General features: G+C 41.6%; 1 protein-coding gene across 1 annotated transcript in view; it reads right to left on the reverse strand.

Moving 5' to 3' along the window:
• Positions 1-25,276, reverse strand: part of ankrd50 (ankyrin repeat domain 50) — a 52,742-nt gene that overhangs the window by 13,283 nt on the left and 14,183 nt on the right. The window contains exon 3 of the mRNA XM_086158245.1: positions 17,165-17,397. Within this exon, the coding sequence (XP_086014371.1) occupies positions 17,165-17,397 (233 nt within the window). The remainder of the gene's footprint in view (positions 1-17,164; positions 17,398-25,276) is intronic.

The raw sequence follows: 25,276 nt of genomic DNA on the forward strand, positions 1-25,276 counted from the left end.
GTTCGACAGCTGCAGCAATCCTGGCGCTCAAGAAACCCCGGAGTGCCTGCCTCCCAAAGAAAAGTATGTGGGTGACAGTCAGCTCTAACCGTCTGAAAACTGCAGTCCTCTCGAGAAACCAGGCCAGCGAATCGGTCTCTGAAAAACAAAGCCACGTTTTCACTCTAACAAAAGAATATTAAATCCATTTCAACTTGATTCACTGACAGACTTCAAATGGTAGACTTTTGAAAAACGCCAGCCCCTCCAGTCAAACAGCCAATCGTGTTCTCTGAAGGGACGCTTAGCCGTCCAACTACATTCAGGTTCAGGTTTTTTTTTTTTCGGTTTATGACGGTTTAAACCGTTCATAATGGCAGGTTGGAGCAGGTTGAGATGGAAGACGGGTAAACACAAAGTGGGCGCTGACATGTTGTTTGACTTGCACAAACACCTACATCGCTCCCTGGATTGAGTTAGGATCCATTCATACTGGCTCCGCCCACATTTGGGGGAAGAGGGGAAGGGGGAGGGATTTGGGAGGCAGTTCATTTCTCCATCACACCAAGGCTTGATCCGTTTAATTTCATTAGATAGCTCTTTTTCTGGCCTGAGTTGTCAGATGATCTGCAAAGGGAAACGCAAACTTGGGTATGTTTCCATGGGGTTTCTATTGGGTACACATGATGAACAGCAGGCGTCGGACATTCTCCAGCTGACTGCCAGTAAGCATTTTAGTGAAGTAAGGGTTTCTCCAATTAATCCTGGAAAACTGCCTCTTCAGTGGTGTCTCTAATTCTGTCATTTCTCAAATCTTGTTTTTTAAGTACAAATGAAAAGCGTAAATTAATTTAAAAAAAAATTGTGATTCCTTCCTTAGTTTTTAGTTTTTCTTGCGCATTTTCATTATTTTTTTGCAGTTCTTATTTTGAATTCATTATAGCTGTTTAGCTGTACCTTTGTTTTATATTCTGTTCCCTGAGCAATTTTTTTTCTAACTTCAGATTTCAGATCATTTTAATAGAAAAGGAATGTCATTTTTGGTTTTATGGTAACTGTATTGGACCAGATAAAGGCGTTAGCTGTCCCACTCGGGATACCACATATAAAGCCCTGGTATAGCCGGGAGGGAGGGATGAGTCTGCGCCCTATTTTGGAGCAACATTTTAAGCTCAGGTAACCAAATTAGTTGGGAGACTCCAGACAGGCGTCTGCTATTGTTAACCCTAAATGTTGGGCGTCACCAAGACGGTAGTTAAGAGGGGAAATATTGAGAAGGCTCTTCTTCTCCGCCTCAGATAGGGAATTTATTCAAATGCAATAAAACTAATTGTTGGAGAAGAAAATCTTTATTTGCAGCGTAATCCCCCCTCCGCCCAACTTACTAAGCGGCCACCGGGCGAGACACTGAAATAATTTCTGTAACGATTAATTTGTATTTCCCCGGAGGCCAAGAGCAGCTGAGAAAGGCTCCTGCCCAAACATGCCTCCCACTGAGCTTCAAAAGGGAACCAGAGAGGGAGGGCTTTCCTGTCAATCCTATAGCAGTGTTCAACTGCGCACACACACACACACACACACACACATAAAAAAAAACATCACCTGTGCTGAAGACACATTAAAAAAAAAAAAAGGCAGCCCCATTTTATGTCTCCAACCATTCCACATAAAAGGGTGCAGTGGCAGTGGGGGGTTTTGATTGGCAGGAGCTCATTAGGACAGTGACAGGGCGCTTCAAGTGGAAGGCAGCGCACCTGGTCGCGAATGTGTGTGTGTGTGTGTGTGTGCCTCCGTTCCGCGGATCCTCTCAAGGATTTCTTCTTCTCTAAAGCCCATTGCTATATATCATGGAGGCAGCTGCGCAGGTGACAGCAGACTTCATCCGAGCGAAAAATTAAAATAAAGTAGGGAAATAACCCTGCGCTGAGATTTTCTACCCCCTGCCTGGAATAAACAGATCAAAAAGGACCAAAATAATCTGTTTGTAGATGCCGCTTTCTTTTTTTTTTTTTTTAAAAATGAGTTTCTGCTCCTGCTAAACGTTATCACACATCGCAAAGTAATTTGAATTTTTTTTTTCTTCTGTTTCTATGGAAATTTTGAAGAAACACTCACACACTCAAGTTACTATTTCATGGTTCAAACAAAAAGGTGACTGAGTATGTGTGGCATTTTGAGGCATCATTGAAATGTGACTAATATTGTCAGGACAGCCGCTGGTGGAAATCTAACCTTTTTGTTACTACTAAAACTACAAACAAAGTCTGTGAATGAATCAATAAATGAAATGAACCTCACAGCAAATAATGATTTAAAATAGCAATTTATCAGTCCCTTATATAAATGAATGGGAATCAAACAGCTCCTACTCCATATCATGTTGAACTCCATTACTTTGCTTTAAATAAACATTTCTGTTTTCCTGATTTTGCCTGCAAGGCTGAAAAAGAGCTGCCGTGAAACTGTAACTCCGGATCAAATTCCCCCTGCATGCCCGCGTCCGCGTCGGGCTGCACAACCTGCCAACCTCCCATTGAGGCTTAAGGCCACGTGCTTCGCGCCGGCACGTCAGTCATCTTTTATTAGCCATCAATTCAAACAAACCATTATCTGCTATCAACACGCGCTGCCAGGAAAGGTCTGGAAGCACTTTGGTGCGGGGAAGATGTCCAGCAAACAGAGTCGGCATCAAGTAAAGCTTCAGCAATTTGCCGTGGAGTCAGGTACTTGAACGTTATCCTTGGCATTCGGGTCAAGAGGCTGAGTGCTATAAAAGCCATTTGGTGGAGTCGGGGGGGAGTCTTTACTTTGGAAGCATTTACTGGGGCAACAAAACCATCCTAAGCATTCCACGGCAATTCTTCTAGCAAATTCGAATTAAGAGGTAGTTAAAGCACCCTTCAATTAAAGCTCAAAACTGACAAGTCTAAATTCGTAACCGCCGCAGCCGTGAAAAGCTCGATCGAGGCGCGCCGCATTCCGCCAGGCATCACCTCGCGAGGCACGAAGGCAGCGAAGCATGTTGTGAATCATGTTGCTGCAGTGCAGCAACAACCAAAGTGTTGGTGATGCAGACGTGGCAGGCCTGTAATTTGACTGGCTGTCAGACTGCATGCTGGTAAATTACAGCATTTCGACGAAGGATTACGGTCTCCGGCTCGTCTTTAAGTGCGGCTCGACGTGCAGCCCGGCAGACGACATCTCATCCATGAGTACGGACATAAATCAACTCGTCTGTGTTTCTATCAGCGTAGACGGGGGTCTGGAGGACGATTAAATAAAGCTTTTGTTACAGAGGCAGTGACATCATCTGTGGTGAAAGCAAAGAGAGGACACGGGATTTCATTAAGTTGTTTCGCAATAAAATTAAGATTTCAAGGGTTTCATTATTTTGGGTTTTGAGATAAAAGTTGGGTGGTGAGGCGGAAAATATGAATGCAATGCCAAAGCCTAACCCATTCGGAACTTTGATTTTTGATAGATACAAATCACAATATGGAATTTCCAGCATAATGCGGAGCGGTTTAATCTTGACTTTCACTTCATCACCTTGATGAAGTGAAAGGCGCAGCTGCTCTAATAAATATTTATTGAAATCTGACACAAGATCACTGATCTGACCTCTAAAATATATTAATTCTAAATGTGAAAATTTAATTTTAAAAATCCAGTTTTGCTGATTCTCTTGAAGGTGTTTTCATGTGGAATTCTTCAGACAAATTTCAGACAAACTATTTGAAAAATTCCTGCTAATTTTGAGGTTAAATCAATTGTTAAATTCTATATCGGGTCGCTGTGACTTGTTGATGGAGTGGGTGTCCTTCCAATCTGAAGGTTGGTGGTTCAATCCCCAGCTCCACCAGTCTTGGACAAGACAGTGAACCTGGGTAACCCCTTGCATGTCAGCTCTGCTGGCAGCCGTGTGTGTGTGTGTGTGTGTGTGTGTGTGTGTGTGTGTGTGTGTGTGAGTGAATGTTTGAATGCCTACTTGCGCAAAGTGTCTTATAGTGCATTTTGAGACCATTTACCATTTAACGGTTTCCAGTGATTTCCCAGGTCTTCAGTTGCATTGCTACTCTTGAAGATATTAAAGATGAAAATTGGTTTTCAATAAGCCTCAATACTGTATTTCCTTGTAATTCATATTAATTTTCAAAATAATCAGAAAAAATAGACATGGAGAAAAAAAATCCCCCATTTGACATCAACTTTGGCCAGCGGGAAGGGACACACAGGTGGGCCTCAGTCTGCCGAGCCATTTTTGTCACCAGTGGGGTAACATTCCACCATCCAGCAGATATAAACCGACCTGGCTGCTTTACGACTGTTTGTCTTGTCAGCTGGCCAGAAGATCTCACGGGTCTCACAGCTGCGGCAAAGAAATCGCCTACAAAGGTAAATAAAATAAAACCTGCGCAGGGGGATGTAAGGAGATTTGTTGACCTTTTAAGGGGGTGCCGCGACTGAGATTCACTGGCGGGCCCCGGCACAAAGAGTCACTTTGAGTGCGGGAGGAGGGCGCGCACTGTGGAACGGGCCAAATCTTTTGCCTTTGTGACGGCTGCCGGTAAATCAGGTCTGTGTCTTGACAGTTCGGGCGAAGAAAGCCTCATTCAAGACGGGCAAGGGGCAGCGGAGGATGCGGTCGGGGTCTTTTCTGGGGCGGGCCAAACTCTCCCCGACGATAGGAAAGGAAAACACGGAATTCAGAGTCACGCGATCAACTAGCGGTCTCGTGTCGATCCAACAACATGTTGTGACATTTGCAAAGACAAAATTATTTATGTAGAGATACACGTGCGAGGAAAGCACATCAATGTGATACCAGCAGCTGTGCAGACCAAAGAGAAAACTTTAGAGAGCTATCATTTATATTTGGGCACATCTCATTAAGTACCAACCTGGATGACCACCTTTTTTTGGTATATTAATATTTGATTCGGCACAGTTTGGGGGTGTGTTGTTGAAAAACTCACATCCTCAAAAACAACGGCATGTAAAACTGGACACATCATAAAATCCAAACATTGTTTTTCCATTGCACTAACATCTTGTGTATAGATTTTTCGATATGCTGCTATTAAGTCCACAATGACAACTTTTAATAAGGCTGAAAATATCAGCAGAGACAGAAATAGAAGATAGTTACTGGAACATTTCACGCAATGACAACTTGTGCTTATGAAACATCTCGCTGACAGAAACTGCGTGCTCAGTGCATCAAGAATATCAGTTCCTCCATCAATATCAAAACCCTTTTTCCTTTCCTACCAGAAACATCTCCAGAAGCCCAGAACTGGTCAGATCTAATCAGAAAGTGGAAGAATCGTATTTGTGGCCGAAAAAGCCTTGCAGTATGTGCCGGTTCTCTAAGTGGCCACACGCTTTTGTAACATTTCCCTCACTGGGGGAGAGGAGGGGCATATTAGCATCTTAATTACAGCTGTGACTCATTACTGATTGGCCTCTATGTCTAGTGAGTGTGTGTGTGTGTGTGTGTGTGTGTGTGTGCAGCTATTTATATAACCTGATTTTTTTCTTTCCACTAACTGCCCGATACTGTTTGCGACCAAGAAGGAGAGCTAAGACTATAAAGATAAATAACGCAGGTTTTAATTGAACAAATTAATCTATTACAAGCTCCTGTGGCATGAAGGTGATTTAAGGGAGTTCTTATCTTTCGCAGCTCTGGTTACAGACCGCTACAATAGCTACATCGACTTGCAGTTAAAAAATGGACGACCGCTCCATCCTCCATTCACCTCCTTCTCCTGTTTGCTTTTTGCTCGGCGTCCAAAGTGCGGGAACCTGGCGCAGAAAGCCAGTCATCATTATTCTTTCTCGGGAGATTATTTCCCGACGCAAAAAAAGACGTCAGTCATCGGAAATTTAAAACCCATTTCTCGATATTATGATCGGTCGAGAGGGGAGCCTCATTTCCCGTGTTGCGTGACAGTGGGGCAGTTTGTGTGTGCAGTTTCCACTCTCTCCTGCTGCTGATTTTATGGGAAAGGCAGTTGCTGACAGTTCATGGCTTGCCGGTGATGAAGCAGCAGCACAAAGTGAGATGTGGTGTCATTTCGCGTCACAGCCAGAGGCAACGGGAAGCATGCGGACACCACAAAGCCTGTCTGTAAAAGACATTTTAGACCAACGCAGAAGGAAGGATTCATCGTGTTCACTCAGCAAACAAACCCCGCTTCACAAGAACGATGTGTCAGCGAATGTAACGTATGATAAACGCGTCGCTGAGCCCCTCAAAAGCTGACATTGAGGTTCTCGAAGACAATGACAGCTGTTGACTTTCACTTATTAACACGGAGTTCAAAATTTGTTGAGCCGACTCTACTGCAACTTGTAAACGGTTACAGATCCAATAATAGCTTGCTGAAGGGTCCAAGACGACCAGAAACAGTAGTTAGTCCGGTAGACCGGTGCTGTGACGAGACGTACGACTGACTAATAATTGCTACTTCGCAGTTTTGCGCGACAGAACTACTTTAATTCACTCAAGTTTGGTGTAAGCCAAGTTCTTGGCTGAGGTTTAGGGGGCGATAAAACTACTCGGTTGCCTAAAATAGAACAACCGTTACTCACCGGGGGGCATTTTTTGACAAAGCGTCACAACTTGAGAACAAAGAAGGGTCACATGTCATGACAGAATTGTGGTCTAAGGACTGCAGTCCTGGAACTGCAGTCTTTGGGGAGGCACCAACCAGCAACAGTGAGTATCAACTCAAGCCATTACAGATCAATCAATTATTGCCAATGGCAACCGCTGCATTCATTTGTTATGTCAATTGTCATTCTAAAAAGACAAATGGGCTCGGTAGAGACGACCTCTGCCAGAGAGGTGTTTTAAGTCTGTTTTGTATGATTATCACTTTTTACCAGCGAATCTCTGACTCACAATTGAGGCTGGAACACAGAACTTATAGCCTCATAACCACATGGGTATTGCTTGCATGAGGTTTATTTTTCCCGTTGTGCAATAATTTGGCATGTATCGTTGTACGTATATCCCTCAAGTATCGGCAGATGAATATTGAGATTCAACCACAGAGGGGGGAGAGATACAAGAATTATAATATACCGCAGAATCAGATTATCTTCCATCGCTACAAATGTCTTTTAGCTCTGCAGAGATCTCTTTAAGATCAAGGTCTTGCTTGTAAAACAGCTAGATCTGAAAGCGTGCATATAGACTGATATAATCTTTAGTCCTCTCTTTCTTCCGAGGTTAATAATTATTTTTCCCTCCATGTTTTATGTCTTCATTTTACAGTCAACAGTAAAGAGATGAGAGGAAATAAAAACGATGGAGAGCGACATATAACAAAGGTTCCAGATGTGAACCGAGTACATAATAGTCATGTTTTAACCACTAAACCGATTCCCAACCAGTGATACTGCAATTGCCTGGGAACCCATGGAAAGATTATGGAGTAGGATTGATTATAGAGTAGTATATATAAAATCAAGTATAAATAAGACAAATGATTTGATTGAGCAACATGTCCACATATTGCATCAGCCATAATGCCAACAAGAGATATTAACCGGTCTGAAAAAATGTGTTTTCTCCGCACTTATAAGCAGAGACAAAACTAATCCAAAATCGAGGTAGACTCAGACTTGTGAGAGGACAAAATGAATTAAATATTCCAACTAATAATAAAAAAAAACATCTAAACATTCTTAGGATACCCTCAACTCACAACTTTTCAAAGACAAACAGGAGAGAGCCATCCTACTGCCCGATCAAGACACAAACTGTAGCATCCGAAGATTTTGCCGAGAAAGTTGGTAAGATAAGAGACCCTGAAGCTGTACATCCTGACAAAAAATAGGCTGGATACAAGTGAGCATCAAAGTGAATAGATTTCGGATTCAAATATTTTACGGACTCCAACGGGATCTTCCTCGGGCAAAGGCAGACTATGAAGTGTAACTTTGTCGATCGGTGGGAGGTGAAAATCTATTCTACTCAATCCTCAGTTAGTGGAACACGATCGGGTTTTCTCTTATTTTCGTCCTGCTGCTTCAAAGTGAAAGACGTTGATTTGACACAACGTTTTTCACAACCCACTTGCTGTCACTCACACAAAAAGCTCAACAACTCTCTTTTTTTGTTGCACCTACTAAATAAAAGAAACTTTGGCCTTCAACCACTGAGAACTAATACAGAGACTTCTTGTTATTCTGTAGCCTGTCAGTGCTTGTTTGTCCTATTTTGCAGGAGGGGGCGCTCACCATGATGCAAAAAAAAAAACAAACCCAGAACAAGGCCTGGCCCTGCCCAAACTGACTGTATAAAAAAAACAGAAACATGATAAAATCCGAATTTAAAAGGACCGGATCAGATTCCGAGGTTCTCGCACTTTTTGCGAGAGCTAAATGTTTCCAGAATCTATCGTTCCAAAGGTCTTTCTCGAAAGAAGTCTGGCCATTCTGTCATGAGAATTTGAAGAACACTGGTTGTCCTGGGGAACTTTGTGAAAATGAATACTTATTTCTCAAAGTGAGTTATACACTGATTTCCTTTTCCTCCCCGTAAGTAGTATTCAAATCCCCCTTGCCATAAAAGTTAACACTGGAATGTTAATATGATCCCTCACAAAAATGTGGCCTTTCAAATGGCAATGTCATCAGCTACGGAAACTCTCGTAGGAAAATTGGACAATGTTTAAATAATTTCTTGGACAACACTAAATTTTTCAGGACATTAAGCTTTTGTTAATTTTTTTTGGAAATGTCATTTTCCATGTGTTTTCCATGACTAGAAAATTGGTCCACTGGTTTCAAGGATGGGAACCCTACATACTGTGTCATTTTTCATTAGTATAAAGTGTACCGCCTGCATCTTGTGTTTTGCCGGCGCATAATCACCAGAGCCAAGGTCTCTCAGTGTGTCCATTCAGCTGGCACGGGAGTGCGAATGTGTTACTGATGCTTCAACCAAACCCCAGTTCAGCCTGTCCATACAAGGATTTTATTATATGAAGACAAAAAAAAAAAACCCTGTTGGACGTTTCTGACAGGCTGATATACTCGGTGTAGTACACTACGCTGCCCCTAGGAGAGACATCACATTGTTTATACTGGAAAAACAATGAATTTGACAACTGTACGCTATGAACATCATTGGGCAGATGAAGGCTATTTACAGTTCAGTGATGCCTACAGGGGATGGAAAAAAAACTAATTGTCTGCATCAATTGTTGCGTGGGACTTCTGATTCAAATGAGTCTTTTTTTTTTTTCTTCTTTCTTTAAAGGGACTACTGATGAGGGCATGGTAATACAGTCGCTTTTAATAAAGGCAACAAAAGAACAAAGAGTCTCAAAACCACAACAGTGGATGCAACTGCGGGGTCTGTTCATCACTGGTCATGTAATCAGTTGAGAAACGATCACCTTCGTTGCCAGTGTGTACGTGTTCCATGCTGAGCGATGAGGCAGAGGAATGAGGCTAGATAAAAAAAAAAAATAACACTTGTCTGGAAGGCTGTTTCTATTTGAAAGCCCAACCCCCATCTCCCACCTCCATACCGCCCTCTCTTTCCCCTTCCCACTGCTCTGCCGGCGGCCTTGTTAAATTGGCACACAGTCTGCCCAGCTCCCGACCAAAATCGCTGCCTAAGTGTTTCCACTCTGCTACCCCTATCATGGCCTTACAGTAGCACAGCAGAAAGAGGCGGTGAGCAGAGGGAAAGCAACATTTTCTCCATAGATCTTTTGCCACTCGGGGCACAAGGAGGCGGCGCCGCTACCGGCTGACTCCGTTTTCAGCGCAGCTCTGGCGCTTATTTAGATCTCGAGACAGAATCGGACCAGGTCCAATTGACTACAGGAAACACCGAGGCTTAATCAGAACCGAGTGATCATATAATGTGAGTCAGCCAGCGAGATACTCTGCAGTTAAGAGAGGAAAAAAAATAAAAAAGGTTCTGCATTCTAACAGAACGGTCTTTGTCCGTGAGGCCCTGAGCCAAGCGGATGCGAGTGAGGCTGCAAAAGTCAGAATGCCTCCTTCTTCCTGCTCGGTCTCAGAGGTGTTGAAAACTTCCCAAAGCACATTCCAGCCCGAGACAGACACAATGAATAACAGTTGTACAAGAAAAGAGGAATTCAGGCTTTTTACTCCTGTGGGGGGAAATGTAATCTCTTTTAAAGGGAAAGAAACATTACAACTAACACAGATGTGACATATCAGAGTCGGCTAGTAGAAGTAAACACGAAGCTGAGACAACACATACTTTGGTCACTTAATCACAACAAAAAGGATCCTTTAAAGAGCCTCTTTAATGCATCAGTGTGTTTAGAAAGGCTTTCGCAGATACAGCCAAATAGGTTTACCTCAGTAAATATGTGGCAATACGGAGACTGAAACTGATTGTATACGGATATAGAATATTGGCCTTCACGAACATAAGACATTCCAGTGTCGACGATGTTCAAGGGAACACCGTTTAAACATCGACGGAGTGTACGGTTTGAAAACGCCATGTTCAGATGCAAGATTTGACCTCAAACAAAAACGTGCAACTCAAGCTAAAATATGACATCTGTGCGACATCCCGTGGACTTGATACCTGATATCTGGTTGCGTCTGGTCCTTAGAGAAAGTAGCTGCACTGCAATGACATATCAGTGCAGCTCAAATGTCAATGCAGAAATGTAGGTGATAAAATCAAACCTTTATCCTGCCATTTTGCTCCATGAGTACTTTTCAGCAACAGATCATAATTGTCTTTTGATTCTCATTATTCTCTGTGTTTTCATTGCTTATTATTTGGTCGCCAAAGCAAAGTCTGTCTATAACAATGGCCGACCACAGAGTGCGCGGGAGAGGTTTACCTGTGGCAAATGGTCTATGGAAAGTCATGTTTGTCCTTTTTTTTTTTTAAATTAACTTAGTTACTATTTGTAATGTGTGTATTTAATGAACTACTCAAATGTTGATCGAGGCCTATGATGCTTTTTTTGTGTGTTACAGTTCCAGCCGCATGTATCAGCCACTGGGATCTCAGACTCTGAATATTTGTTCTACTGTTCAGTGCAGTCTAATGACTTTTGCTTTTCTACTTTACAGAACAAAGAACTTCACCAAATATGAGGATTTCAATTCTAAAAATTGGAGTCTTAGTTGGGCTTTTGTTTTTGCACAGGTTTGGTATGCAGACACTTTGCTTCCTCTCTACCTTTATCCAAAAAAGGTTATTCCTCTAAGTTTATCAACATTATATTCATAGAACCACAAACTTCACATCCTCCCAGACCAATTTTGACTTGGAAAGCCACACAACCTCCACCCCAAAAGAAATAGGCCACTTGTATAAAAAAAGGAGTTGGCCTCTAATACAGCATGAAAGTGGAGTCACTTGGCAGGTCATTGCCATCTCAGACTTGTAAACAACATGGAGGGTATTTTTAGAGGACTCTTGGCCTCAGTGTGATACTCCGAAATCCTTTGGTCTATTTTAGGTCCATTGCAGTATGAATAAGGAGCATTCACATAGTGGTATACTCCTAAAACACCATGCGACCTAATGGTGGGCACCGTAAGTGGGTGAGTGCGTTTGTGTGCACATCTCCATCAGTCACTGAGCGGGACAAAAAGCTAGTATTGTTGAAGAATTTCCAGTGTTGGACTAAAAGAGGAAGTCTGAAACTAGACAAAACAGTTGTGGCTAAAAGCTTTGGCAAAGGAAAAAGGCTTATTGTAGGCCCGTGGATGCATTTCAATGAACAAACTCAAAGGCATCCAGTGAAATGCCGCGACACAAAGAATAAAATCTAGAACAGTATGTTCACAGAGAGGGCCACACAGGCAATTCCGCCAAAAGAAAAAAAAAAAAAAAACAACAATTACCATATGCCCTTCAGTTCTTTCTAATGGTGGCATCACATCTGATATATGATTTGGGTTGCTGCTCTGTTCAGAAGGAGGCTTGTTTTCTTGGCCGCGTTCCCCCGTTGAAAAGAGGAGACTCATCCCCTCCCATATCTGGTGGTTGATTGGAATATCAGCATGTCAAAAGCTGTGCTACCATCAAAGAGGTTTGAAGAAGGAAACCTGATGCGAAGCAGTAAAAAACAAGGGAAAATAGCTACTGTTTGCCCATTCTAGTATAAAGAGAATGATGCTCAAAGAGTAAAGCAGAGGGGCGCTGAGACGACGGTACACCAAAACCTCACCCATTCAGATCTGTGACCCTGACGTCCATGCTGACATATGGGAATGTCTGCGTAATATCTACAGATTTTCTTGATATTTCCTATCGGCGTAATAAAATGTAAACATACAACACAGCAATACTTATAAAAGCATGACATACACGGACAACTACAACAGGCTATAGTGTCTACATCAATACAGGTTCCAGCTATTGTAGTCCAGATTTGGCTCTTGTTTACACTGGTAACACTTTACCAACTTTCGTGAAATTTGCTCATCACAACTGGCATCGTTCTGCTCAGAACCAGACAAACCAACAGATGCTGCACACCAGAATGTACCATGACAATATAATGTGAGTTCATGCAATTTACCGCAGACAGGAAATCAAATATAAAACGTATCTGTGATTCTGGTGGGCTAAAAGTTTTTGGAAAGCACAATGGGGATGTTTCACGCGGTACCGTCATGGGTGATTCAGCACCTTTCATCAATGATGGGCGCGCACGTGGGGGTGGTTTGATGTCGGAGGAAAGCGTGGGTTGGCTTGTCTTTGTGATTATGAAATGGGCAGCTTGCATCGCAGTTGGTTTGTTAAATTGGATGACACCCACAAAAGACTGAAAGTCCTGATCTCCCCCCACCTCCGATGCAAATCACTCATCCCGACGACACTTACAGCGCCGTGACACCTACACGTTAAGGCCTGCTCAGTCCCAAACACAGCAAACAATCATTTACAACCTACTTTTCGGGCGCAGGGTTGGATTGAGGCGTGAACACATGGCGACTCTTCTAACTGGACACAGCTGCTCTGATAATACGGACACTCAACTGCTTTGTGAAATCACACATTGTCGATAAACAAACGGCACCCAATTCAGGAGAGCGCTTGAGACTAAAAGCTCCACTCGTGGTCCATGAAGCCCCTGAGGGTCTTCAATAACTAAGTGGATCCAAGAGGTTGAACCTAACTAATCTGACAAAGACGGATCTTTTGGCCCTTTAAGACTGGTGTTAGCTTTTTTGCTGTTTGACAGAAAAAGAGACTTAGTATTGAGCAAAACTATAAACGATAAAGTCTGAAGAGATATAATCTGCAAGCTAATCAATGCTAAAACGCAAAGACTTTGTGGCCCATGCAATTTTAAATAACTGAATCCAGGACTCATGTTATATCTTGAAAAGGCTCATTAGGTCTCTGCAATGACTAAGTCAGGCTTACTGGGCATCAAGTCCTCAAGGAATCAACCTTATACATTCTTTGCAAATGTATTTTGTGAAGAACACTTTCAACCAACAGTTATGAGACAGAAATAATGATCCACACCACGATAACATATTTCAGTTTGCTTTCCAATCCAAACCAAATGATCGACTTATATACTACACCATCATTTCAACTGCAGTCTAAGCTGTTTCCCCCTTTTTTCAACTTACTTCATTTTATAATATTTCAACACCCACAAATATATCCAGCAGTATGAATAACCAAGCATGCAATTATTCAAAGAGGTAACAGAGGTTAGTTCTTGCTTTACAAGCGACCGAACATTGAGTTGCTTTAATCTGGAAAAAGAAAAAAAAAAAAAAAAATGCATGAACTCACTAAATAAGATCTGTGCCTTGCATACAATTGATTTTTGCTTTCTCTAAAGCAGTAATCTGTATCCGGCTGGAGTTGTCAATTTTTTTACACGTTTGGAGTTCAACCAACAACCTAAATGACTCACATATAAACACACTGGATGGTAACAGACCCAACTCATCCAAGGGCTATTCTAGATGAGTGCACTGACAAACTTCTTCATTTGCATTTGAAAGCCGCCCCGTGTAAAACAAAACAAAAAAAAAAAAGAGTGCCCACGCACTTTGACTTCATTTTAGCACACCTGCAGAACATCGTGGGGAAACTACTGAACAAACACCAGAGTGCGAAATAACCAATGAATGCCAAACACTGCCTCTGAAGCCTGTCAGTGCAAAGAACACCACGTTTGTGTTATATGTCACAAAGTCCAGCCACATTGGGAGGCATATTCCATTGGAAGGACTGGTTTTGTTTCTTTTGCTTATCAAATACATGTGATGGTATAGTTTTCTTGACACAAAATCCTTTTATCCATTTAGCGCTTCTTTAAGGTCCTATCACTTTTACAAAGTTCAGGTGATACCCTTGTGCATTACTACTTGACGCCAACAGTAATGCAAAACACTTAACAGATTAAAAAAAAAACAAAAAAAAACTTGATTTGAGTTGAGGGCCGACTGCCTCAACATTATCATCTAAACTTTATGATTAATTAATTGACAATGTGGGGACTAGTTGAATTGCAAACTGTGGAAAATATAAAAATAATTTGAACGTATTGCATAGTAGATGGAATCACCTTTCATAAATGAGTTAGATGTAGTTTAAAAAAAGGAACTTCCAGGGAGGTCATGCAGGGAGTAGGCTATGAGCTGAGGGAGACTTGTGTAATACTTCAACATCAGGACAGAAACCGCTATGTGTGATGATTGATTTGCACAAAAGCAGGATCTTTAGGTCGTCTTTGAAGAACAAAATAATACCCAATCAGTATTCTGGGAGTGAGACTCTGCTAATGAATATACTTTGATATGGAGTGAGTGCCTGTCTCCCTCAGAGAGAAGGGAGAGAAACCCAACAACGATTCTGGTTAAATTCACAAGAGCAGCAGAGAGAAATTGCAAAGAAGGAAATATAGAACATTTACTTTTTACAATCTGATTATGTCTTATTTTGCTATAAATTTCAAATTGAGCCCTAACAGATCCCATAATGATATACGTAGACAATAAGCCTTTTAGCTATGTAACTAACAGCATATAGTTGGGTATTGTTAAAATGCTCCTGGTTAACAGTTTAGACGTGATGTACCTGATCACTTTGTTGTTACGTTCCCATGGGGACAGAAGACGTCTCGATATTGATCGTCACTCAACGGTTGTGAGTGATTTCAGTCTTCTGACTAACATCGTTCTTACGACATTGACTGTTTCTGACGCAAATGTGTTCCAAACAACCATACCACCTGAAAGTCTGGTTTCTGAATTGGCTGTCCATTGCAACAGACTATTCAACAATTCAAAACTATTAGCTTAACGAAATCAGCGCCAGAGAATGTAGCTGTAAGAAGAGCAAATATTTGATTTTGCCCTTTTTACCTCCAAACTCCACCCCCCAAAAAAATCCACCTTCAGCAAGCTCTAAATCCAACTGAGAATTAACGAATGTCTTGTTCAGAGTGCAGAAAAAAAAAAATCTATCATAGGTTGATGGGTTAAATCCGATCAACCAGTTTGGTCAATGCATTAGAAGCTAGATGAAAGTAGACCCTTGGCAATACAGAAACAAAATGATATTACGTAAAGACTACACGAAAAGCGGATGCCACGACAAGCTCCCGCATTCCGTGGTTTTGGAATGGCAGACGTACACGGAGAGCAGCGCGGGCCACAGAGGAGAACTCCTCCCATTGCGTTGGTCCTTGATTAATGCAACGCCAGCTCATCACCACAAAGTGGGCTCCTGGCCTGACAGGGAGATAATAGCAGCTGGTACGGCACGATGTCACAGGAGGCGCTGCAGCGATTACAGGGGTCTGCAGTAGTGAGTTTAATCTCTTCAGGCATGTCTTGATGTTTGCAGGCTCTCGCCTCTGTAGTATTCCAGCGGCCTTGACAGAAAAGGGAGCCATGTCAGCGAGTGAAATGAGCACAGAGCTCGGCTGACAAGAGCAAACACTGCCTTATACGTCAAACTGTCTTCTCACGTCAGTCAGCTCTGGTATGAAAACGACGTCCAAATTATTTTTGATAAAAACTGATTCGTTTTACAGAAAATGCCTCCCGGAAACATAGTAAAGCAATTGGGTTGTTGATGTTTTTGCTAGGTGCTGGCAAATTAAACCTGCCAGACAGTTTCGTAGGCGTATTTGGTAATTGGATAATTATACCATATATTAATGCCATAAACTGTTGACACAGGACAAATCTTTACTTCCAATGAATCGAGAGACGCACACACACACACACACACACACACACACACACACACACACACATATCTAAATTTATGTACACATACACACATATATGCCGTATTTTCCGCACTATAAAGCGCATTGGATTATAAGGCGCACCTTCAATGAATGGCCTGTTTTAAAACTGTGTTCATATATAAGGTGCACCGCATTATAAGGCGCATAGAATAGAAACTACTGGAGTGGCTTGGGTTGCGTTATGCATGCACGAGATGAAGCTGCGCTAAAGGGAATGTCAACATTACAGTCAGATAAGTCAGTCAATCAAACTACATTAATAGAATAAAAACCAACGCCCTGACAACTCCATTCACTCCCAAAACATAGTGCATTCACAATAAGGTACCCTATGTACCGGTAGCTCTTACCGGTATTTGTGCCGCCTTAGTTGAAAACAATGTTTTTTCAACTCCATTTGTCAAGGTTCAAAGCTTTTCATAAGACAAAATCATCAAGAAGGACTGCCTCTAAATTCATTGATGTTCATGTCGCTAGCTAGTGCTGTTGCCTTCATTGGAATAGTCACTATAGAGACGCTTCTACTTGCCACTCTCTGTTTTGATTCCCAAAGCCCTTCCCAATTCCTACACATCAACATGATGCACATGTTAGTTGGGAATTCCTCTGCATGTGCTTCAGCGATCGCAACACCTGGCTAGTGCCAAACCCTCATGGATAGTTGGGGCTTCAAATAATGTAAACAAGTAAGTCTGTCTCAGTCTGTCTGTGTTTCTTTAATTTGTGTATTAATGTGTGCGTGTTACCTGTTACATTGTAACATTCTGTATCTGGATGAATATCTGGCTTACCAATCAACCAATCAATAAAAAAACGAATAAATAAATGAATTCCCTTGGAGGTACGGAAGATAATATCAGAGGGTAAAATAAAGTTACAGCCTAATGAATTGCAAGTCTGATGTTCTTCATGAAGCTCACCTGTGAAGAGTTTGGTGATGGCCTTGTTCTGCCTTCGGGCCGAGCAGATGAGCAGCAGCCAAGGAGGCAGGAACTCATGATGGCTGGCCAGGAGCTCGGCGATGGTCCTGGGGGAGCCGGGGGAGGACCTTTGCTCCCCCTCGCCCAGCTGGCACCCCTCATCGATGGAGTCCACCAGCAGGAAAAGAGCTTGGTGGGGAGGCTTCACGCTCAGAAGGGGCAGCAGGACACACCTGGCGGGACAGATGGAGGACAAGCGCACTGAAACACAAACGGCCGGTCTGAAGGCGCGGCGCAGCTTCGGACATATTCAAAGGAAACAGCATTATTCAAAAAACAGAAACCTCTGTCATCCTGCCACCCAGGGCTCATTTCCCAAATTGTTTGATGATTTTCGTAATGAGGCATTTGGCCTTTAAAGGTCAAGCTAACTCGGTGCTTCAAAGCAGATGAGAACTGCTGACAAAATGCAGGGTAGGATGGTCGAGTCCTCCCAAATAAAACACAAGTGCACTTTCTAGTGTCCGACAGGTGTTTCGTTTCTTTGTGACGAGCCATTGATCTGCCGTTGATTAACTTATTGATTCCTTGAAAGAGGGCGATTACTCCGGTGTTCAGCTCCAGTTACATCTCTATAGTTCACCTCATCACAGCAGCAGAAATAACCTACCGGTCGCACTATCATGCAATCATAGTCTAATCAATACTTTAAACCTATTAAACACTGGCCTGACCTGACGCTCCCCTCTTAATTGGAGCTTTTACGTAATAAACACATGATGAAGTCATGAACAAGTAAATTTGTTATCTGTCTTGCATCTGTGAGAATAAGAGATTGAATAAAAACACAGTCAGACAGACAGACAGAAAATGAAAGAACATCAAACACAGTTGCTATTAAAAGAGGCAAAGCCTGCCCACTATTTGAAAACCAGGTTTATTGCTAAATATATCTGGATCTTCCTCAGGTCAAAATTGAAGAAACAAGAAAAAAGGCCTTTTGCTACACTTGTCATAAATTTATAAAATAAAGAATGCATTAGTAACATAAATAAAACCAAAAATGCTGAGCAGTGTTTCTCAAAGCCAAAAATCATGGTCTCAGTTTCAAAGCTCTAAGATTTCCGACTTGCTGTGAAGTAAAACTAAATAGACCAAGGACCTCAAATCTTTTTAGCAATAATAATTCCGACCTGTCATAGATCCAAGTAAGCTTGGAATACTGCCATGAAACGAATTTTTTGGCATATAGAAGGTGTGACAGGTTCCGCTATATCTTTCATGTGGGAAGATGAGAGACAGGAGATTTTGAGTGGAATTTATTCACGCTCAATATTTGTCGTCTGACATCCCACAGCGCTGACTGTCACCTCCGCTGAATTAATGGTCAGTGTTTGTTATACACTCCTCCATCTCTAAATTCTTTTTAAATCTTTAACGAAAACAGATCACTGAGAATAGTTGTTAAAACTCTAAAAGAAAAAAAAAACGTGCCGATGCTTTATTTTACATTTCAGGCAGCAGAGCAGGAATTATCTCCAAATGCCTCTTTTTAAGAAAGTGAAACGGAGGAGCCGTTTACTTGTATTTCTCAGTGGAATTCTGAGGCCTATTTTACCTAACGAGATAAATTGAGATTTGCTAGCTAACAATATACATATCAAAATAACGCTTTCGCATGTGATTAAGCTCCATTCAATTCACAGGAGTTTCTGCTTTGTAATGGTGCAGATATTCAACGGCTAATGAAGCTAACCAAAGCATGATTGCCATGACAGAGTTTTCAAATGTCACCCTTCATGTGGCACGGCTCTACTCCAGGATTAATCTGATTTAACGGTTTGTTTGATGAGCTGCATGGACACACGGTCATTGTTAACGGAGATTTCCTCAGGATGGACCATTCTCCGCTCATCGGTCTCAATCGGAGGAAAGAGCGGGCATTTTTTAAATAAGATTCTATCCAGCCCAAATTGCATCCATTCACAGGGCCGGCTGCAAATTATCTGCACCCGTGAAAATATCAGGAGCAGATACAGACATAGATAATAATTCAACGGGATCATTATTTGTGCTGAGATCAGAACAAAAAATATGAATTAACAAAAAAAAAAAAAAATATATTAAGAAATGAAGACATTATTCTGCAGCATCAGTTTCAATGATTTAAAAGAAACAAATATTTACAGAAGCACCATGTGATGATCTAGATAGGTTGTTTAACAGACTGCATCAAGCACAACTGACAGGATACCACAATGTCAAAATGTGATGGAATGCGATCAAGAAAATAACTTGATAGCAAATAGCAAGTCATCATCATGAACTCAATACTTCAAAACAACATTATGCTGAGTATAAATAATATTGAAAATATAAAATGATCGAAAAATATTTTAGTTATCTTTTATTGAACAGGCACAGCCACTTGTGGTTAAATCTTTTTGACTTATCATAATGTAGGACTTGTAGTCCGCAGTTGTTTTTGCATCTGTGCAACAATACGATTTCAGCTATATTTTGATAGCTTTGGTTCGCTCTAATAGAACTGAAAGAAAAAAAAGGGACTGCTATCTAATCACATTAAACACCTGGGATCAAGTTTAAAAAGAAAAAAAAGAAAACAAAACACATACTCAATGAGCAATACTTTTAATAAAAAACAATAATAATAATGATTTAGCCTTTATTAATTCCTTGTGGGGAAATATGTTCTCTGCAATTAACCCATCATGGATGACCCATGAGCGTCCACCAGCGCAGCAGCTAGCGGTTCATTTTTCCTCCTCAGCGATACTTGTTCAGTTCCAAAGAAAGCTGCTCTACCTCTTGCGCCACGCCGGCGCTAACTTCTGCTAATGGTAAAGTGCTGGTCTGACACGACTTCCATTCATATTCTGTGGAGTCCTGGCTCAGCTGTGACGCTGCCGATCATGTGACATCGGCCGTCAGATGGAGGGGAAAATGCCATTGCGATTCTTGAAATCTGCGCCTGCTAAACTTCCAAGGATAATGGATCAAGAGATATTCGGTCAGTGACGTTTTAATAGGGGGCTCAGGGTTAATTAAGCATTTACAAAGGAGGTTGAATGAATCAATTAATCGATATGAAAACTTGGTTCAAGAGACGGGATCCCTTCCAGAGTAACTGTGGTGCAGATAAAATCGGTCACCTTCCGGATGATGGGATAGGCTCTTTAATTACCGCTCTTCCTTAATGGAACTGACATTGCTTGTAAGCTTTGTCATGAAACACTAAAATGCTTTTTTAATGAGACTTTCTTTGGATGCTCAACAGCCTGTCACTAACCCTGTGGCTCCCAAACCTTTTTTTTTTTTTTCCCCCCCAACATCCTCCATTTATTCTTGCATGTTACTCCGAGTTCAATATCCTTGAGCTAATGGCTCAGGAGGAGGAGAAGGAGCTGAGACGAAACACACAGACAAGATCTCTGCTGGATACCTAAAGCCTTCCCACAAAGTCTCCTGTTTGAAGGAGGCTGGTTTGCACATTTTACATAACAATGTTTACTTTGGTCTAGCTCTGGATAGAGAAATAGAATTTTAAACTGTATTTTTTAAAAACCTTGAAACTAAAAATGTGTTACATGTAGGGAAATGAATATAAGAATATTCCGATGCATTTTTTCTCCTATATTTCAACAGGTGGAAGGAGTAGCAGACACTAGACTGAGAGCAGAACTCAACTTCAAGCCAAGAAAGGGTACTATAGATGCAGAATTTGCATTAAGATTGCGAACAGAGAAGTACGGAGGGAGCTGCATTGTGTTTTTGTAGACCTAGAAAAAGCATATGACAGGGTGCCAAGAGAGGAGCTCTGGTATTGTATGGGGAAGTATGGAGTGGCAGAGAAATATGTTACACTGGTGCAGGACATGTATGCTAGCTGTGAGACACTGGTACGGTGTGCTGTAGGGGTAACAGAGAAGTTCAAGGTGGAGGTGGGACTCCATCAGGGATCAGCTCTGAGCCCCTTCTTGTTCGCAATGGTGATGGACAGGCTGACAGATAAGGTGAGACAGGAATCTCCATGGACCATGATGTTTGCAGATGACATTGTGATCTGTAGTGAGAGCAGACAACAGGTAGAGGAAAATCTAGAGAGGTGGAGGTATGCTCTGGAAAGGAGAGGAATGAAAGTTAGTCGCCGCAAGACAGAATATATGTGTGTGAATGAGAGGAACCTGGGTGGAACGGTGAGGCTATAGGGAGTGGAGATCAAGAAGCTGGAGGATTTCAGGTACTTGGGGTCAACAATTGAGAGCAACGGAGAGTTTGGAAAAGAGGTGAAGAGACGGGTCCAAACAGGTTGGAATGGGTGGAGAAAAGTGTTAGGGGTACTATGTGATAGAAGACTATCGTCCAGAATGAAAGGAAAGGTGTACAAGACAGTGGCGAGACCAGCGATGATGTATGGACAAGAAACTGTTACACTGACGAAGAGACAGGAGGCAGAACCAGAGGTTTCAGAGATGAAGATGTTAAGGTTCTCTTTGGGAGTGACCAGGATGGATAGAATCAGGAATGAGTCTATCAGAGGAACAGCACATGTTAGATGTTTTGGAGAGAAGGTCAGAGAAGCCAGACTGAGATGGTTCGGTCATGTACAGAGGAGGGATAGAGAATATATTGGTAGACGGGTGCTGGAATTGGAGCTGCCAGGCAAGAGGTCTGGAGGAGACCAAAGAGAAGATTTATGGACGTAGTGAGAGAAGATATGAAGGTAGTTGGTGTGAGAGAGGAGGATACAGAGAATAGGGTTAGATGGAGAAAGTTGATCGCTGTGGTGACCCCTGAAGGGAAAAGCCGAAAGAGGAAGAAGAAGAAGAATTTCAACGTATCACAATTTAGCTGAAGAATCCACAACCCCTTAAAAGTGGCAAGGCATTACCTAAAAATGAACACTAAATTCTCCATCCAGTTCCTGGGATTAATGGCCAAAAATATCACTGTGATATTTACTACAATCAATGACCCCACTGGTGCGCAAAATTTTAAGTAGGAACAAGAAAATTAGTTGGGGAACAAAACAAGAAAAGAATGAAAGATAAACGGAAACAAAAAAAAGCTGCAACAATAGATATCTATTCATTTTTTTTCAAGGAGCATGACTTGGGATATTATGTTCAAAAGAAACAGTCCTACAGCTCCATAGGTCCAGACCGTGTTCTAAAAATCATGATGTAATCTTTTTCTAAGACCACAACCCAGCTACCTACTAGTATTCAATCTTACTCAGCCATACCAGGTGGCCAAATCCCTACAAACTGCGTTCCAATAATTACCGAGCTACTCTTCCTCATGAAGCCTTCCATGATCCCCTCTGTCACCCAAAGCCCACACCGTCCAGGAGCTTTGCTAAAAGGAAGGGGCGGCTCTGTGTGAAGGTCTGCATCTGAGGCCGCGGTAAAAACCCTTGATGGCATCAAGCGAGCAAAACAAAGAGCCACTCTTCTCAACAACTTGTCCCGTTAAGGGGCTACCACTGAGTCAAAAGACAAGGCCCACCAACGAGGGGTGATGGAAGATGTAGAAGAAATTGGCGCAAGAAGAAGAGGCTTTTGTCACAGGGAAAATGCAATTGGACGACACACAGCGATCCAAGGTATCAGGACTGGCTTTTTGATTTTTGTCCAAGTACATCAACATATGCCCAGGTTAGCACCAACTGCTATGTAAGACTTGAAGAAGGAAGAGGGGCGGGGTGGGAAACGCAAGTCATACACTCCCCATCTGTTGTGTGCCACCACAGCGAACATCGGCGTTGCCATGGCATGCAGCGGGAGGCGTTCATCGTGACGTTTTGGTGAAGATGTCAGAAAGTGAAAGGGCAGCGCTGGGAACCGGGCCAGGTAGTTACAAATTTACAAAACAGTGGGAACAGGGGCCTGGAATTCAAGCCAAATATCCAAACTGTCCAAAATACAGCAGGGGCTACAAAAACATAGTTCTTCATCCTCAGCAATTCTATTAATGTACGAAGTTCAATGAGTGGCAAACTCACTCCAACTGATGATTAATGAGTGAAAAGGATTAGGTTATATATTATATAGTATACGGTATACCCTTGTTTTTCGGGGGGGGTTATGTTACAAAAAGAACCGGTGATAGGCAAAATCCGTGAAGTAGAAACCTTAATTTTTGGGGGGAATTATTATTCAATATAATACTCTATTATACATTGCTGCTGTCGTCTTTATGTTTTTTTCTTCCTTCTTTATGGAACGAACGGAAGATTCATTAATTCCGTAATGCCGACCTACAGCCGCATAGCTTTTACCTTCCCTTAGCATGTCCGGAAGTTTAACTTTATCTGCGATAGATAGCATCTTCCGCTGCCTTTTGGGCCCTGCCGCAGGTGCTTTTGTCGGTCCAGAGCGTTTTGTCAACATTATGGGTTTCAGAGAAACTCGTATTGCAAGAGAATTTGCACGTACGTAATGTGAATTTGGCAAGCTGTTTTACGTACGTGGACATATTAAACTGCAATGTTATTGACGCACAGGTAGAGAAGAAGCGGAGTGACTTTTTAGCCAATCAGAATGCAGAGCACGATGCACGATGCAAATCCGTGAAGTAGCAAAACCGTGAAAAGTAAACCGCGTTATAGAGAGGGATCACTGTATACTATATTATATTAAAAAGATTTTTTTTTGTATTATTTCAGTCCCATCATATAAATGAGATTAAAATTTGCGTATCAAATTTGATGTATCAGTATTTACGTGGTATCACGAACAAGAAGTCTTGTGAATGACATCAAAATCAGGTTTCTGGATGTTTTTCTCTTTTTCTCCACCTCTATATTCTCCCTGACAGTCAGACATCTTTGTTGCAAAGATTGACACTAAGGAATCTCTCCGCCAAAAACAAATAGCCCCTTTTATTAGAAGACACCTGTCTTTTCATTTGGCTGGGAGAAAGCTTTTTCAGCATCTTGTTGCAAACAGCTGACTCATGCACTGGCTCGTCCGGGGTGAGATAGGCAGCTTTTTCTCAGTTCCTCCCAAATGTATCTGACAGTTTATAAAAATCAATAAATAAATAAAATCATTAGTAAGGCTTCTGTGAGCCTTAATCAAGCTCAGGGTGTAACCCTTTTTAAAATGTTTGAATTTGACACAGAAAACGAATGCTGTGCCAAGGGCATGTTTCTTCTTTTTTTAAACAATACTAATAACAGTTAATATTATCATTATTATTATTATTTTCAATAATAATAATAATAGGCGGGGTGCTATCATCAATAATAATAATAATAACACCCCGCCTTGGATGGCAGCCATGCATTGGAGAATAAGGGGTTCTTTTCAAAATGCAGAAATGGGGTTTTAAATGAATTTAATGAAATGACTTGAGTCGGCCAGACATCACTTTTATTTCCCTAAGGAGGAGCATAAAATCAACACCAAATGATTATTATTGTTTAAAGATAGCAGTTGTGCAATAAGGCTGAGGGGGGTTGTCTTTTAATGAAGACATATCACAATCCTTTCTCAGAATCATTTAGAGATATTTTCTAAAAAGCACCCATATGCTTAGTTTTCCTGGGAACTAGCAAAAATGAAAAGCCATTTTTTTTTCTTTGAAAATGATTTGAAGGAAACGTTCAGCTTTTTGTGGTCTTTTTATACTCTTTAAATACATATTCTTTTTTCAGAGTTCTGTTGAACTATCTATCTGTAGAATGTATCTATTTCAAAGTACATTAAGGATATTAAACCATAAAGAAATGCTTGAGAAATTATCTAATGTTTAAATGTGAAGGCTTAGAAGTTGCAAAATATTTTCCACAATATTGCTCCGCCAAATCCTTCATGTAATCTTCATCTGGTCCTCATTTTTCTCTTCTTTTTCGCTCATGTTAATGGTTTCTCTGGTCGTCTTGAAGCTGGAGTGTCACACGACTTAAGAATTATGTTTGCTTTCAGTTTCTGTGTGATTTTAAAATTTTGTTCTGCACGTAAGGAATACATTTGTTTGGCGTATAAAAACGATGAATCACTCTGCTTGTGGCACCACAGTAAGTCATAAGTGCCGGTTTACTGTTTTAAACTGCACCACGGTACAACTGCAACCAGATCTTAGTCC

The sequence above is a fragment of the Fistularia commersonii genome, chromosome 13, assembly GCF_037954325.1.
Source record: "Fistularia commersonii isolate RoL2024-O1a breed Wild chromosome 13, RoL_Fcom_v1.0, whole genome shotgun sequence".
Taxonomy (NCBI): Eukaryota; Metazoa; Chordata; class Actinopteri; order Syngnathiformes; family Fistulariidae; genus Fistularia; species Fistularia commersonii.